Source organism: Myxocyprinus asiaticus, chromosome 3 (genome assembly GCF_019703515.2).
Source record: "Myxocyprinus asiaticus isolate MX2 ecotype Aquarium Trade chromosome 3, UBuf_Myxa_2, whole genome shotgun sequence".
Lineage (NCBI taxonomy): Eukaryota > Metazoa > Chordata > Actinopteri > Cypriniformes > Catostomidae > Myxocyprinus > Myxocyprinus asiaticus.
This window is the reverse complement of record NC_059346.1, coordinates 24,880,340-24,897,411: the sequence shown is the minus strand read 5'-3', so window position 1 is coordinate 24,897,411 and position 17,072 is coordinate 24,880,340. Positions and strand designations below refer to the sequence as shown.

At 37.0% G+C, this 17,072-nt stretch overlaps 1 protein-coding gene across 1 annotated transcript; it reads right to left on the bottom strand.

Moving 5' to 3' along the window:
- Positions 1 to 1,264: 1,264 nt before the first annotated feature.
- LOC127424993 (ruvB-like 2) lies at positions 1,265 to 16,728 on the bottom strand. Its single transcript, XM_051670564.1, has 15 exons — positions 16,688 to 16,728; positions 15,974 to 16,028; positions 15,690 to 15,745; positions 15,410 to 15,551; positions 14,758 to 14,887; positions 12,588 to 12,654; positions 9,411 to 9,517; positions 9,045 to 9,138; positions 8,821 to 8,944; positions 8,570 to 8,664; positions 8,224 to 8,342; positions 6,839 to 6,958; positions 6,611 to 6,740; positions 6,388 to 6,502; positions 1,265 to 1,514 (listed from the first exon to the last, which is right to left on the bottom strand). Exons 1-15 carry the CDS (start codon positions 16,697 to 16,699, stop codon positions 1,489 to 1,491), a joined length of 1,392 nt encoding a protein of 463 aa, XP_051526524.1. The 5' UTR covers positions 16,700 to 16,728; the 3' UTR covers positions 1,265 to 1,488.
- Positions 16,729 to 17,072: the final 344 nt, after the last annotated feature.

The window sequence follows — 17,072 nt, the reverse complement described above, 5'->3', positions numbered from 1 at the left end:
AGTTGTATTCCAATAATGCTTTACAGGGATTCTTGAGTGCACCAGATCGGCTCTGGTGTAGTCTACAAGAAGTAGAAAAAGTGTATCAATATTAGTGAACCCATGAAGTCCATTAACTAAAATAATCACACAAGTAAAATTCCTTCAGTACATTAGTCTTAACAAACAGTCGAGTGTCCGTCCCCTTAATGGTAACGGATGTCATAATTTTCAAGGATCGCACAAAAAGTAACTGGGCCCCGATTCAAAATAGTTTCCAGTCCTTTTCCTCCTCTCACTGCCATTTATCCTGACATGTACACACAACCCTCTCAAATGTACAGACCTTTTCAATTTATATACCTTTGATTTCATCTGCTTTTTTTTTTTTTTTTTTTTTTTTTTAACTCTGAGGCAGCCAGTCATTACTGACTCCACAATATGTCTCCAAGGATTATGTCGTATATCCATGCCTCCTCCTTTCTCCAGTTTGAAGCAGTCTGGTGTTTTGTTAGTCATGGTTCTTTTTTAACAGGCAGACACCCTTTAAATGGAAGGTTATGTTCACTCATGTGGCGTGTCAGAAACGTCGCTTTGTAACCTCGGACGTGACGACGACTGTGTGAGGCCCTTCTGCTAAGATTACTCCGAATAAAAGAGCCACTGTCCATCTATCTATCTATCCATTCAATCCACTGTGAATGAATTAGCTTGTCTTCTACTTTGTAAACCTTTGGGTTTCTAAATCTTGCTCTGGTTTGTAAATGTGTACAGTCCATATAGGAATACTATTTTAGCATACATGTATATGGATAAAGCCAACATGTACCCTAAACTATTTTAGTCATCTTAAGGTTTCAAGAGAAACTTAATCTTTCAAATAAAAATGTATGAAAAGGAAACTTTCGACTACACTGGTAAAAAAAAAAATATATACAGAGAGGCATCGACTGTCTACTGTCAACATGAACTGCTCTAAACAGTGAATATATACTGCCACCTAGCTATGAGCTTTAGTGCTACAACTGATCAGCAGCATATTGAAGAGGGCAAACTAGAATCACAATGGATTATCTTCTTGCATGAACATTGTACACCATTTATAACCAAAATAACTTCAATAGTACATTACTAAATCACCAAATGAACACACATGGATAATCACCACTGAGATTGATTTCAGAGATCATTGGGTTGAAGGTCATGAAATTGGCTTTTAATCAAAGAGTATGTTGAAATAACTTATTTCATCTTTTGGTTGCCAAATAACACAGCCAAACAAGAAGAAATTCTTCACAACTCTTTCTTTAATTCAATGCAAAACATATAATAATCACGCAGTAGCAAAATTAGGAAAAAAGGAGACAAAAAAAAAAAAAAAAAAACATTGTGAACAAATACACTTAAAGACTGAACACTTCTAAGATGGCTCTGCAAGGGGCGAGGTCACAAGAGAAGCTGAACTTCAATGGAGCTATGAATGAACACGCCTCTCCATAGTTCCACTCATTAGGAGGTATCCATCTGAGGGGATTCTGACAGGAGAGAGAGGAAAATAAGCCATGGTCAATTTGACACTGTAACCATTTCAATGTACTTTTTACAAATGGCTCCTAAATAATATCAAGGCATGTTTATGTTGAAACAGAAAACTCAGAAAAGGCAACTGGGCAATTAATTAAAGTGTGTTCTAACAGAGCATTTATTGTGTTATGACATCAGGCTCTATTATTTGTGACCGCGCTATAGGCACAGCACTATGCGGAACGGCAGTGTGCTGCATCTTATCCAATTGTTGTGAGAGCGCTAATTCCAAATAGGGGTGGGCGATATGACAAAAATCTTATCACAATATGAGTAATTTTATATCACAATAACGATATATATAACTATATAGTCAAAGTTTTCTGGAAAATCAATACAAATTGGTTTATAAATTAAATAACCCTATTGTAATGCCTATTTTTGGAACTCCAGTCAGTGAATTAAATACTTTATAAATTAAAACTACTACTACTTTATTTGGAACAAGATCAAAATAAATAAATAAAAATCAACTTGTTTTCAAAAATCAACCTTACCAATATGCTAAGTATGCTAAGTACACATTTCGGGGGGGGGTTAGCTCAGTGGTAAAGACGCTGGCTACCACCCCTGGAGTTCACTAATTCGAATCCCAGGGCGTGCTGAGTGACTCCAGCCAGGTCTCCTAAGCAACCAAATTGGCCTGGTTGCTAGGGAGGGTAAAGTCACATGGGGTAACCTACTGGTGGTCGCTATAATGTGGTTCGTTCTTGGTTGGGCGCGTGGTGAGTTGAGCGCGGATGCCGCGGTGGATGGCGTGAAGCCTCCACACACACTATGTCTCCGTGGCAATGCGCTTAAGATGCGTGGATTGATGGTCTCAGACGCGGAGGCAACTGGGATTCATCCTCCGCCACCTGGATTGAGGCGAATCACTACGTGACCACGAGGACTTAAAAGCACACTGGGAATTGGGCACTCCAAATTGGGTGAAAAATCCAAATAAATTAAAAAAGTATGCCACATTTCAGTTTAAAATGTTATTGACCAATATTATTATTATTATAAACTTTGCTCAAGAAACTTAAGATCTTCTCAAAGCAATGCGACAAAGAAAATAAAACATAAGTAAAAAAATATCCAACCAAAAAAAATAAAAAAAATAAACAAATCACATTTTGCTAAATAAATAAATTAACGATTTAATGTGTTCATCTTTTGTTTTTCATAATATTCTTTTGCATGCCTCATTTTGAGGTGGTAAAACAGATTGCTTGTATTACGAGTGATTATATTTGTGCGAATTAAATTTTTCTGCACCTCTTTTAATAACAACCTCTTCATTTTCTTGACCTGTATGGGAGTCGTCATGTTCTGTGGAGATTTCATTCTCCATTTAGGGTTTTCCTGGGTCAAAAATAATTGAGTAGCACAAATGATCCTGCTCTGAGCTCTCCTGTCTCAGAAGCACAAATATCGGAAAGCCTGCTGGACTCGTGCGCGCACTTCAGAGCTCCAGAGACAGCGCATGCCACAGTCACCTGAAACATTCGCATGTCAGATGAGAAAAATATTTAGCGCTTTTTAACACGCCAAACTCATGATGAAGGTCATTCAATTTGCATGGGGGGCCGCAGAAAAATATTAAATGCTGGAAAACTATTAGTCATATCACCCAGCCCTAATTCCAAACACCATGGCCATGGGAGTGATTGCTTGGGCTATCTGTGGGCGTATTATTTGTTAATGAATTGGCGCACTTCGCAATTTGCTATTTTCCTGAGTAATAGGTAATTGTGCTTAGATGACTGAGAACCACATCTATTCTAAGCGCAAAGTCTAAACTCAATTCCTGCATTTGCAGTTTGGGAATTCCACCAGCAGATGATATCAAACCGTTATTGACTGATATCACTTTTAATTAGTGCACAGATACTCAGTCAATTACATTTTTAATCATGATTAACTATTAGTGATGTCATAAAATATCTATATATTTTTGAGGCATCGATATTTTAAAATTAGCCGACATTTAAATTAGAAGCCCAATTTGCGTGCTTTCCTATTGTCTCAGTTGGCCTGTTTAACAGTCTGAGTACAAGAGGGTGATATAACATGTATCACACACACACAGGACGAGCTGAAGTGGCGCAGGAGATGGTAGTCTAATGTTATGAAGGTTTTTATCCTTCTTCAAGAATGAACAAAGTGACGTTGATCAGTTTGCAGGTTAATAAAACGTGTAACTGCGCAAACTGAATGATTCGAAATGGCGACGTTTATTATGCAATTTCTCTGTATTTAGCCTTTAATAGGTCTTTCATTCAAGCTGTCAAACCACTACACAACATACTTGTAACCTAAAATAGGCTCTATGCAAGATGCATGTTCACAATATATCATCCAGTTATACTAGAGTAAATAATCTTTGTCCTTTGATAATGATTTAGGTTGAATTTAATGGAAAACTATGCGATTTGTGCTCTGTGGCACTTCAGAATGTTGACGCTGAACGCTGGTGGTGTGTGTGTACCTTTGTAGAAATAAATAATTGTTTTGAATTTAGAACGCGTCATGTTGTCCGCCAAACGCATCTGGTGTGCGACCCCCTTTAATTTACCCTACTGATCAGTTTACCAAAGTTGTGTTGAGAAATATATTTGAAGAGACAAAGACTACTGTGCAACGAGCAGCCTTATTTATATCTGATAAAATTATGAGATATATACCGATAATCATCAGGAAAATCTTCTGATTATTGATGCGTGAAAAAGGCATCGATCCCAAGCCTATTAACTATAAAAAATTATGCGATTAATCACGATTAACAGATTTTGAAAGTGCTGAAATTAGATTCTATATATACTTCTTTTCCTGTCAAAATGCAATTATTTCCTTCATAAGAAAACAAAACAATATGTAACAATAATGCTTCATTAACATTTTCCAAACAAAGCCTTCCACAGTATGATAGAAAAGCACTAAAATAGCCACAATTCAAGTAACATTAAACGTTTCTCAAATTCTAAGTGGGAGGTTGACTTACTGAAATAACTAGTCCCCATAAATTGCGTATTCATTGCAATGCGCATTAAATCTCATAAACTCTCATCTTCCACAACATTATTCTGCTGGCAGACTGTGGTTATCCACTTTGCTATAGCAATCGTGAAGCCGCATTCATGATTCGTATCAGGGATTCAATACCATGGTCAAGCGCCGCTTTGAACGCCACATGAAAAGCGTCTTGTTTTGCTTTTAACGCTGACGCTGCCCACGCAATAATACTTCATCCAAATTGCCGTTTTGGTGATAATGAAGACTTGACATGCTTCTATGATAATTAAATTAACCTGCATAGGCTGCAAAGTACATGATTTCTGTGACAAGTCCCATCTGGGTTTGTTTTGTACAACAAATAGCATTAAGAGGTTCTTTCCCCATCACTTGACCACTGATACAGAACTGCTGGGTGTTTGTATGGGGTGTGTGCGTCAGTGTAAAAATGTCCCCGGACACATTGCACGTTAAACAGTTTAGATTAAACGCATGCGTCAACGCATTAATTTTGACAGCATATTAACTATAATGTGTCAGTAGATCTATACGATTAATTATACTTATTCTTAGGGGGCCTGGGTAGCTCAGCAAGTAAAGACACTGACAACCACACCTGGATCGCAAGTTCGAATCCAGGGTGTGCTGATTGACTCCAGTCAGGCTTCCTAAGCAACCAATTGGCCCGGTTGCTAGGGTGGGTAGAGTCATGTTTGGTTAACCTCCTCGTGGTCGCTATAATGTGTGGTTCTCGCTCTCAGTGGGGCGCGTGGTGAGTTGTGCGTGGATGCCGCGGAGAACAGCGTGAAGCCTCCACACGCGCTAGGTCTCCGTGGTAACGTGCTCTACAAGCCACGTGTTAAGATGCGTGGACTGATGTTCTCAGACGTGGAGGCAACTGAGATTCGTCCTCCGCCACTGGATTGAGGCGAGTCACTACACCACCACGAGGACTTAGAGCGCATTGGGAATTGGGCATTCCAAATTGGAGAGAACATTTTTTTTTTTTAAATGATACTTATTCTTTATAATTTAACGCAGCCTACATCCAGTTAGTCCTGATGAGCACCACATTTTCCATGCATATATAAAGAGCATGTTGAATGTCAGGAATATTTCTATGACAATCACAAGTACGTATTTAATGCACAAAAGAACGCAAGACACAAATGGTCCATATTTCTATTCTTCTAATGCATTGCATACAGCCTATTTACACTTCCAAATTGTTCCAAATAGGCTTTCTCAATTTTTAGCGACGTTGCCTGACAGGGAATGGAATATACTTTATAATAGGATGCAGACAACGCAATAACCGTAGAAGAACTTCAGAAATAAACTACATTTGATCAAACCCATTCACGATTTGTGCATGCTATTTCGCCAACCCACTAACGTGTTCTTGGCACATGCTTGCACGGAAATACCAAAACTTCATGGCTAATGGCCATGCCCACTAACTTTGTGCGTATCGCATAGCACTGCGCTTAAGATGTAGTGGTCTTAAAATAGGGCCCATCTTTTGCATTATTTACAGATACAGTACTTTTAAGTTTGATTCATTTTATTTCATAAAAAGGCATTATTGTTCAGATTGAGAATTTATTTCAATTAATTTAAATTATGTAAAATAAATAAATAGTAAATAAAGCCCTTGAATAAAAAAAAAGTTAATTTTGGACACTTTGACAGAACGTGGCATGGTGTCTTGATAATCTATTTGTCAGCAGGCTGCAGTATCCATGCCTTGCTTTCTGTTTGTATGGGAGTTAAGGACCCCCCAGCAGAAGCATGAAAAAATCCAATAAATGGAGAGTACAATCTTACGTTTTTCATTAAAGAGGAAGGAGTCCTGGTACTCTTTCATGTACTGTGAGGAGCGAGACTCATCCAGGAAGAGAGAGTAGACCCTCTTAATGTCTTCTACTTGGACTTCCGTTCCCTGAAAGAAATGCAGAATGGTGGTCAGGAGTAGCTTGTTTACTAATCCTTGATTTGCTATAGTTTGTATTTTGCTTGGGGGCACGATACATGTGTGGGCTGGCATTACCCGGCGTTTGCGGCACACCAGGCCTGCAGTACTGATGAGCTGGATGGCATAACGGAGTGAGGTCTCCTGTCCAATACGTGTTAAAACGGTGTGTGCCTCCTCACTTAGCTCAACATCCTCTTCCTCACACCTGAAACACAAACATACATGATTACAAGTCTACACATGATTTGAGCAACAATTTGTCCTCAAGAAGAGACGCTAATAAATCAAAGGAAGTTCTCTCACCGAATCTTCAGGATCTGTCTGGTCTCTTTCTCTGTGTAGGGAGTTGTAGCAATGATCAGCAGACGGTCAAGCATGTCTATGGGAATACCATGAGGACTTTGGTAGTTGGTGCCTCTAATGCTGTAAAAAAGAAAACACAAGAGTACAGATGTGAAATAACCCACAATCTCATGTATTGTGGTACTTAACCCTTGTGCGTCAATAAAAAAGTTACTCAGAGGTCGTTAGAGGACAGAAATGTCCACGTCAAAAAAACTGCCATAATAAAATTATATATTAATATTATTTTCCACTTTCAATAAGCTAATTTTTTTAACTAACATCAGTCCTGATCATAACTACCAAATATTCATTTTCAGGATTTTAACCCTTTAAATGGCAGTTTGTTTATATAATGCCACTTTTGTTTTTTATGAAAAAAAAAAATATATATATATATATATATATATATATATATATATATATATATATATATATATATATATATATATATATATATATATATTTTTTTTTTCTTTTTTTCCTTCTCCATATACTAAATGCTAAGTGGAATTTTTTCTTTTTTGTGGGATTATCACTGTTTGGGATATGTCGATGATTGGCAACAACATTGATTTTGATACATTGTTATTTTTGTGCAGTGTCAGATTAAAAAAAAAACAAATAAAAAAACACTCGGGACCTTAAGAGGACAAAAATGTCCACGTCAAAAAACTGCCATAAAAATATTATATATTAATATTATTTTCCACTTTCACTGACTTTGATTTTTTTTTAACCAACATCAGTCCTGATCATAACTACCAAATATTCATTCATTTTCTGGATTGTAACCCTTTAAATGCCAGTTTGTTTACATAATGCCACTGTTGTTTTTTTACACAGACATCACAATCTCAATACACACATACAAAACACACTGACATCCATACCAACACACCCACACAATTTTAGCTGCATCATTTATTCAATTGGCCTGCAGTGCTCTATAATACAGCAAACAGAAAATAGGAAAAAAGCATGTATTTGCTCCATAGGCTAAACATGAGAAAAATGGCGCCATCTGGTGGAAAATATAAAAATTACAATTTTGAAGCCAGGGCTCCAGAATGAAAGCATAATATCATAGAATTCATGAATTTATGCTTTAATGGCACTGGGATCAAATACTGCAGTTTTAATGGATTTCAAATGGGACATTTTTGTCCTTAAGGTCCTGAGTGTAACTATTTTGGTTGAAATATCAAAATTCACCAAAATACACATCTTTGGCAAAATTTATGCCATTGGCATCAACACAGACAAAATGAACGAAAAAACAAAAATGAAAAAGACAAAAATGTCCCAAAGGTCACACAAGGGTTAAAGATATTTTGTGTACGTACCGGGTGATGCCTCGGTTTGTGGCCATGATGAGTACAGGTGAGAGATCACTCTCTAGAGCTCGATTCAGGAATGAAAAGCATTCTATATCCAACATGTGGACCTCATCTATAAAGAGAACCTGCAACCACAAAAAAAAAAAAGAAAAAAGAAAGGACATTAACAATACATTTCCACTGCAGGCATTAACGGACTTAACTAAGAATCACTGAACTCTCACTTTTCCTTAAGACCTGCTCAATGTTTGGGAAGCTTTCAATAAAAAGAGTGAGAAAAAGCTCACTCTTTTACTGGCTGGTTCCTCTCCATTGAGCTCTTTAAAAGGTCTTAGTTGTCTGGCCTGCTTACCCCAGGAATGATCTCTGCTTTGCCTTCCTCTCTCCATTCAGAAACTTTAGCATTGATCTGCTCTCGAACCTCTGACTTTATCTCACCCGTGTCGCCTGCAGAACAAACAATGATCATACATCAGCTACAGAAAATGCTGGAAAACCTACAGAGATATTTAATGTGCTAAAAGACTGATCAGGGATTAGTTCCACTAAGCATGTCATTTTCTAGTCTGTCAGTCTTAAAAAGCTGACAAGAGCCTGAATTACCTGAAAATAAGGCCAGGAATCCCTGAGTGCGGCTGTTGATGACATCAATTTCATGAAGTGAGACAGTGTGAACAACCTCCTTCCGTTTTTGCAGCTCTCCCTCTGGACACTGCACAAACTGTGTCTGAAATAAAAAATAAAATAAAAAAAACAGCAAAACAACAGTAAGAAAACTGTCAGGTAAATAGATGGACTCTTTTCGCAGATGAGGAGAGACAGTTTACCTGTGCTCCCATGGCGTCGTAATCTCTTGCTCTAGTAAAAGACCGGCCTAGCTTGCTAATTTTCCCAGTGGCTTTATCAATGGTGATCACATCCCTGCAGAGGATGAGATGTGATATGACATGGTCAGCCTTTAACAAATCAAGCACTGAAAAGATGAGACATGGTGTTTTGGCTGAAGTAGGGTCCTTGTTTGCCTTTACTTTTTATTTAATCTACAGTACATATATAAAACAAATAAAATGTCCAACAAAAGCAAATACACTGTCCACAAGATCGATTATCCACATAATTTGTTCATTACTGCAGTATCCAATGGACCAGCTGGAGTCGCCAGATCAGCCCAAACCAGTGGTTAGTCTACCCACCCAGCTTGTACTCTCTCTTTACTGAGACTCTCAATCATCTTGTTCCCCAGGTCATAGATGGTCTCCATTTCCGTTGTTTTCAGCGTGAGCTTCCCTACTTTTGCACCCTAAACAATACAGAAAAGTGAGAAAACTATTTTTAACTAACTTTAACTAAACACAAAATACAGTTTTTAAATGATGGTATTTATTGAGGCAAAAAGGTTATCCAATACCAACTGAGCCTGTGTGAAAAAGTATTTGCCCCCTTATTTACTAAATCTATGAAACTGCATCCACAATAGGGTTCAGCTTGACTAGAAACACCCAGGCTTGATTACTGCCAGCCCTGTTCAATCAAATCAACACCAAAATAGAACTTTTTCAGCAGCATGAAGTTGGCTAATAGGTCTCACTCCATGAGTTGAAGCTTAAGCGCAACTGGATTATGCAGCAAGACAAGGATCCAAAGCATAGGAGTAAGTCCACCTCTGAATGGCCCAAAAGAAGCAAAATTAAAGTTTTGGAGTGGACTAGTCAAAGTCCTGACTTGAACCTGATTGAGATGCTATGTTAGGACCTTAAACAGGCAGTTCATGCTTGAAAATCCTCCAATGTGGCTGATCTAAAGCAGTTCTGCAAAGAAGAGTGGGACAAAATTCCACCACAGCATTGTGAAAGACTGATCTCCAGTTATCGGGAGGGTTTGGTTGCAGTTGTTGCTGCTAAAGGTGGCACAAGCAGCTATTAAGTTTAAGGGGGCTGTTAGTTTTTTTACATGGGTGATATAGGTGTTGGATCGTCTTTTTTTTATTCAATAAAAAAAAAAACTAATATATATATATATATATATATATATATATATATATATGAAAACTGTAATTTGTTTACTCAGATTGCCTTTGTTTTATGATATTTATTGTTTGAAGATCTAAAACTTAGTATGAAAAATACAAATAGAAGAAATCATGAAGGGGGCAAATACTTTTTCACATTACTGTACATTTGCAATCAAAATTATTCAACCCCCTGACCAGCAATACATTCTGGTGATGTGAATTAAAACACATCAACTAAAAACTCAGTAAACAGTCAAAGTAAATTTTTAATACACATTTGAGTGATTTTGAGAAGAAAGAGTTCAGTTTCCCCAAATTTTAAAATAAAAAATAACTAATTCTCTCCACAATTGTCATGTCAAAAATATTCAACCCCCAAAGTCAATCATTTGTGGAGCATCCTTTAATCTTAATAACAGCAAATAAATGTTTCAGGTAAATGTTCTCAGGCTTCGGACACCACTCTACTGGAATTTTTACACATTTCTCATGAGCAAAAGCTTCCAGCTCATTGACATTCTTTGGTTTCTGTGCCTCCACTACTTCCTTGAAATCCCAACAAAGGTTTGCAATGGGATTTTAATGATGGCCTGAAAGGGCCATTTAAGGACATTCCACGACCTATCCCTGAACCAGATTTTGGACAACTTGGATGTATCCTTGGTGTAATTGTCTTGCTGGAAAGTCCAGTGATCACCAAGCTTCAATTTACACACTGAAGGCATCACATTTTTCATGCCAAAATGGCCCGATACCTGAAAGAATCCATGGTGTCAGTCACATAGTCAGGATAGCCGTTTTCTGCAGCCGCAAAACACCCCCATAACAGGACTGACCCACCTCCATGCTTGACTGTGGGGATGATGTTGTTCTTGTCATCACCTTGTCATCTTACTCCAGACGTACTGCTGACCCATGGGTCTAAAACTCATTTCAGTTTAGTGTCATGCGTCTATAAAACCTTCTTCCAGGACTCCTCAGGTCTTTCCTACTTCTTTCCTATTACTTCTTGAATATTCAAGTCAACATTTCCCTTGGTGAAGTTTTGATTTCTTCCACACCCCAAAAAGGTTGCTGTTGTACCATATTTAAAAAATTTATAAATGGTGCTGCCAACTTTGTCTATTGGAAATTGAATTGCCTTGGAAATGTACTTTTAGCCATGACCTTTCTTGTGTAATGAAATAATCTCCTCTATTAGCTTTTGAGACAGCTTATTTTTAATTGCATTTTTTGCATAGAAATACATTTTTGCTTAAATAAGTGCCAATGCAGATTGGTAACTTATTTTTGTTTTAAAACAATTACTTGTGTAGCCTTACATATTTAAGAAACAGCTACATGCAATAGGGGTTGAATAATTATGACATGGCTGTATTTTTAAAAAATCCTGCTATTTAGAAATATTAGGTTATATATTCACACTATGACTTTGAATGTGTCACTCAACTGATATAGATGTAAAGTTTAAAAATTCTGGGTCATCAGAAAAGCTTATCTCTGTAAATCCTTACTGTCTTGGGGGGGTTGAATAATTTCGATTGCAACCGTATTTGTTTTTGTATTCACAAAACATCTTAAGGCTAAAAGTAGCTCCTAAACCCACGACTCCCTAAGAGTGACTCACAAACGATCCAAAGCATGCTGTCGTCAATCCATATTAAAAACAATATATTAGAATATTATTATGACACTGACCATTTCGCCTGAATCACAATCGAGTCGATTTATTTTAATCATATAATATTATAAATATTATAATGCTGACATTGACCTTTAAGAAAAGGTATTGCCTTAATCGCAAGGGTATTTTCATTATTGCAAACTTAGTTAGAGATGCAGTTAACTCTCCCACAAACTGGAACAACCCAATTACACAGGAGATAAAGGTTTTAACAACTCTGCGCTCCCTGGCCATATCAAAATAAAACTATGTAGTGCAGATGAATTGGGAATTTCTGTCATCTGTCTGCAGAATATCATCCAACAATTCACAGCATATTTTTTTCCTGTGGATGCACACTCGCTGCAGAGAAAAAAGGGGGCATTCACGGGGAATCACGGCAATTGTGGGGCTACCCGATGTTTTGATGCTGTTGAAGGGATGCACGCTCGTTTCATTACATCAACACAGGATGAAGAAATGTTTATCAACTGAAAAAAAAAAAAAAAAAAAATCTATCTATCTACTGCACGTATAAATCGTCACCCATAGCAACAAGGTCAACACTCCGCCTTACTCTTATTTTAAGATTTCCTTACTAAAACTTGCTCGTAGCAGTTTTGTGAACAGGTTTTAAGAAAAAACTCCTAGCTAGGAACTCTTCCATTATAAAGAGAGAAGACAGCAAAGACTCACTGTTCCTGTAGCAGGTCTGTCGATCTGAATCTCTACCACCTCTCCTTCAATAATCTCTGTCTCCTCTCTGCCGGGCAACAAATACAGGTAGAACATTAGCAGTTATGTGATAATGATGACTATCCCAGAAAACTGAGCTCATTTCAGGGTTCGTACAGATGCTTCAATGTTAAATTCAAGGACTTTTCAAGCACATTTTTATTTGTTTTCAAGGACTATGCTCGAGATGTCATTAAAACTAATTCTTTAATTGTTAATTTTAAATATAAATATTTTATTCACAGTTAATTTATTTTTATAAAACACCACTTATTACAAGTACAAAATATCTCAATGTGCATCTTTAACTACATATTCTCACAGTAACAATTCTTGGTTCATTCATGACGAAATGTATGTGTTATTGTAGTGTGCTCCCTTAAAACACACTTTGCTTTCCAACAAAAGTGAATAACTGTGTCTGTAAACAGTAGTCTACATGACTCATGTGCTGTGTTCCATGTTTTCTAAGGTCACACAACAGATTTATGTGAGGAATTGCAAATGAGTCATTCTCAAACAAATTTGACTTTCCAACTTACAAAATATTGAAATTTCCCATTCAGTTCAGTTTTTGCCTATAAACGCTGAGGGTACACATTTTGTAACATGTTGACATTATTTTTATTAATAAAGAACAACTTGGCTGTTGTTCTTTCTTTTATTATTTAATTTTGTTTCACGAACGAAGCAAGTTAACACTAAATTAACACTAATGAGGGTTAAATGGGTTACAACACCAAATTTGTGTGTGTGAAACACACAAAAATAATTACAGTTAAAATGTGTAATTAATAACTTTTTAACATGCTGGGAAAAAACACTATATGCATATTTAAGCAGCATCTGAAAATATTTTTAAAACAATGTTTTTTTTTTTTGTTTTTTTAAAGATTGATAACACCAATGCCATGAAATTAAGGGACAAACATTCTTTTTAAATTATTCAAATTATTAATAATAATTTTGTTTTGCTTTTTTTGCACACATGTTCATCCTTGCACTAATGCTTCTATTAAAAATAAGTACAAAATAAATACATAAATAACTTTAAATGTCATAGAAGTCGTGTAAAAGATGAAGGGGACAAGGATTTTTTATTTATTTTTTCTTCAGGCAATTGATTTCAAATATATTTTCTAAAACAAATTCAAAACAGAGTCAAGCCATTTTATATAATTAAAGGTTAGGTTATACAATGATACCTTTTATTTTTTTGCAATTAGAAAACTATTTCATGACTAATAAAGTCATGGGACATGTTTGTCAGCATATTTTGATATTGACCCAAATGTTGTCAGACCCAAACCTATTTTGTGAGACACAAAGCTGTCTTTACACCAGGGGGCGCTAGACGGCAGACACAAAACTGAATCCTCCATTGATCTGCATTCAAATCTCAGAATGTTGTATGTCTCATCTAATTTTTTCACTCTGGTGAGTAATTTTTAATTAAAACTGATAGTTGTAAGAATTTATACTTGTTAAAACCGCCACAGCAGTATGTATAAAATATACATTTTCAAAATCCTCCAGTAACAATTGATTGTGATTGGCGCTGCCAAAAGTAACTGGTGCCACGTGACAGCGCTGTCTATGCGCTGCCAGCTTCAGCAGCGGTCTAGTGGTCTGTCGTCATGTTTTTCCAAAAATAAATACATTTAATTTATTAAATGATTTAAGCAACGTATTTTACGTTTTTCTATAATTCAAGCACTTTTTAAGCACCTCTTGGTAAAAATGGCTATTTTCAAGGGTTTTCCAGGACTTAAATTTAAAAAGCCAAATTCAAGTACTTCAAGCACCTTGTACGAACCCTGTCATTTTGACAACTAGTGTATTGGTGGGGCATGTATTAAAACTATAATAACTATAAGATGAACTGTTTACTGTGAAAGTAAAATGAAAAGATATAACATTAGTCTTAGAAATTAAATCTAAAATCAATAAATAATCAATAAAAGATTCAGTTTCCAACATAGTGATACAAAACAAAACATTACAACACTGATGTTGATGGAGGTTGTCCTTTGTTCCTAATCTAAGAATTTATGCTGTTTTATGCTTGCATTAGATTGAGAGAAATTGATCCAGGAAAATGGCAGTTCACACTTTGATCAGCCTCACTCACTTAATCCGGACTCCAATGGCTTTGCGGAAGGCCTGGCTCAGCGCCTCTGTCTTGCTCATCTCCAGAGAGAAAATCTCACTCCCAGCCAGAGCAGTGAAAGGTGTGTCAGGGCCAAGGGACTGGGCAAGACCTGCACAACAAACAAAGCCCACAATTATGAATGGGTCTAGTGTCATTTCCCCAGCATATAATAATGTATTGCACTCAAAAGTGACTTAAGACATCTAAAGTTCTTAGTCATGCTTACAAAGAAAGTCACACACATCTGGGATGGCACGAGGGTGAGTAAATGATGGGAGATTTTTCATTGTAAGTATTTAGAGCAAAAGTGTGCCCTTTTTTTAGTGCTTATTTTTTTGTGCTTTATCAACATGCAGTGACTCACTGAAGTAGTTAGTGATGCATGTTGCCATGAAATCAGTCAGATCCTCCTTTTTATGAACAGACAAAATCTGTTCACAAGTAGACACAGGAGATGCATCTGAGACGTAAATGTCCAGGCATAAATGCCACTTGGTCAATGCAGACCACTTGAGTTTAGATCACCATGATGGATGGTAATGCGAGGTGTAAACAGGGCCTTGCTGTACATTGTAAATGAACTTAAAAGTTCAAATCTGGTTTATAATGATACATATAAGCAGAGACTTGCCCATAGCAATAGCTGTCTTGCCCGTCCCAGGTTGGCCAGCAATAAGGACTGCACGACCAGCAATCTGACCATCTTTGATCATTTCAAGGATCAGCCCTGCTGCCCTCCGGGATGCCAGCTGACCCACCATCCCCTGTGACACCTGGTGAGAGAGACGGAGAGGAAGAAGTGCGGTTGATCATAATTCTATGCAGTCTGGTTATAAATGTTGTAAGCATTATATAAGCCTATGACAAGTATGTAGTAACTGGTAATTCCAATCATACACATTTTATTTTACCTGCCGTGGTTCCAAGGCATCGTCCAATCCAAGGCCACGAATATGAGAGTGTGCACCTGTGAGAGAAGTAAAGATATTTTTCTCCTTTCTATGCAACTTTACAATGCATCAGTGACAACAACAATCATTTACAGAACATCTCAAATGTTAGCAAACCAAATTTGACCTAGTACACCAAACGTTTTCGAAATGGTTTAAATAAACAAAGCTATCATAATAAGTAACTATTCTGATACCAAAAGCATTTGTTATGATTTGTGTATTATTTGATTTGATTTACTTACCAATCCTCTCTATCCGAGTGATATCACGCACCTCCGGAACCTTCGTGGTTGCCACCTTTCATAGCAAATGACAAAAGGTGAATATTATGTAAAGTGCGATTATTAAACACGAAGCTGTAGTTTAATGCCGTGTTTTCATCCATGTAATTTGATCAGTAAGCAACTGTTTAGCGCTTGCACATGTTGCCATAGTAACACAGGAGCCACAACACAGTTTCCAGTTAGCTGAAGTTGTAGCAACACTGCAAAAATGTGTAAACGGCGGGGTCTTAATTTCCCCAATGTGAAACATGGTTTGTGTCGCAAATGCGGTAATAATACAGCAAATATGCATACATTCATATCCCCGCTAAAAACAGTGACATGCAGGCTATCCAACTACAGACTGATGGCATGATCGCCAGCTAGTTTAAGAAGAACTACTTTGCAGATTCTCAGTATCAGTTATATCTGATTAATACCCATTTTCATGACTGTAAATCAGAATAATAAAGCTCTGCAATAAAACCTTATGGTGTGAATTAAAGTCACATGTGCTCAAAAGCGGCAAGCTCACGAACGTGTTTATTCAGCCCGTTTCCCCCACAAAAAAAAATTCAAGGCTCTACAGGTTGCACCCAATAGTGAGAAATATAAGAATTTTGTTGTGTATTACCTGAAAGAACCACAAATTTATGAATAATGCTCAGATAAATCTCTATTCATTTGACATACCTGCGCAGCCATGTTCTCTCCGGTTGTATCTTCTTCTTCTTCTTCTTTGGGGTTTTACCGGCAGCTTGCATCCTTAATGTTGCACTACTGCCATCTTCTGGAGTATCTAACTCCTAAATTGTCCAGTATGTCATATTCTCCCCATCAATCCTGTTCTTATTAGGAAGCTGTTCAAGCATCTTCTACCTTGTCCATTCCCACCACACTCCAGTATACTATTTACTCGTATTCCTGATACTCCAAATCTTTCCATTTCTTCCATCATGTCATTTCTTTCTGCTTCATATTTCCTGCAATTGACAAGCACATGCTCTATAGTTTCTGATACCTGACAATGATCACAAAAGCCGGTTGGATGTTTTCCTATAATGTGAAGTGTACGATT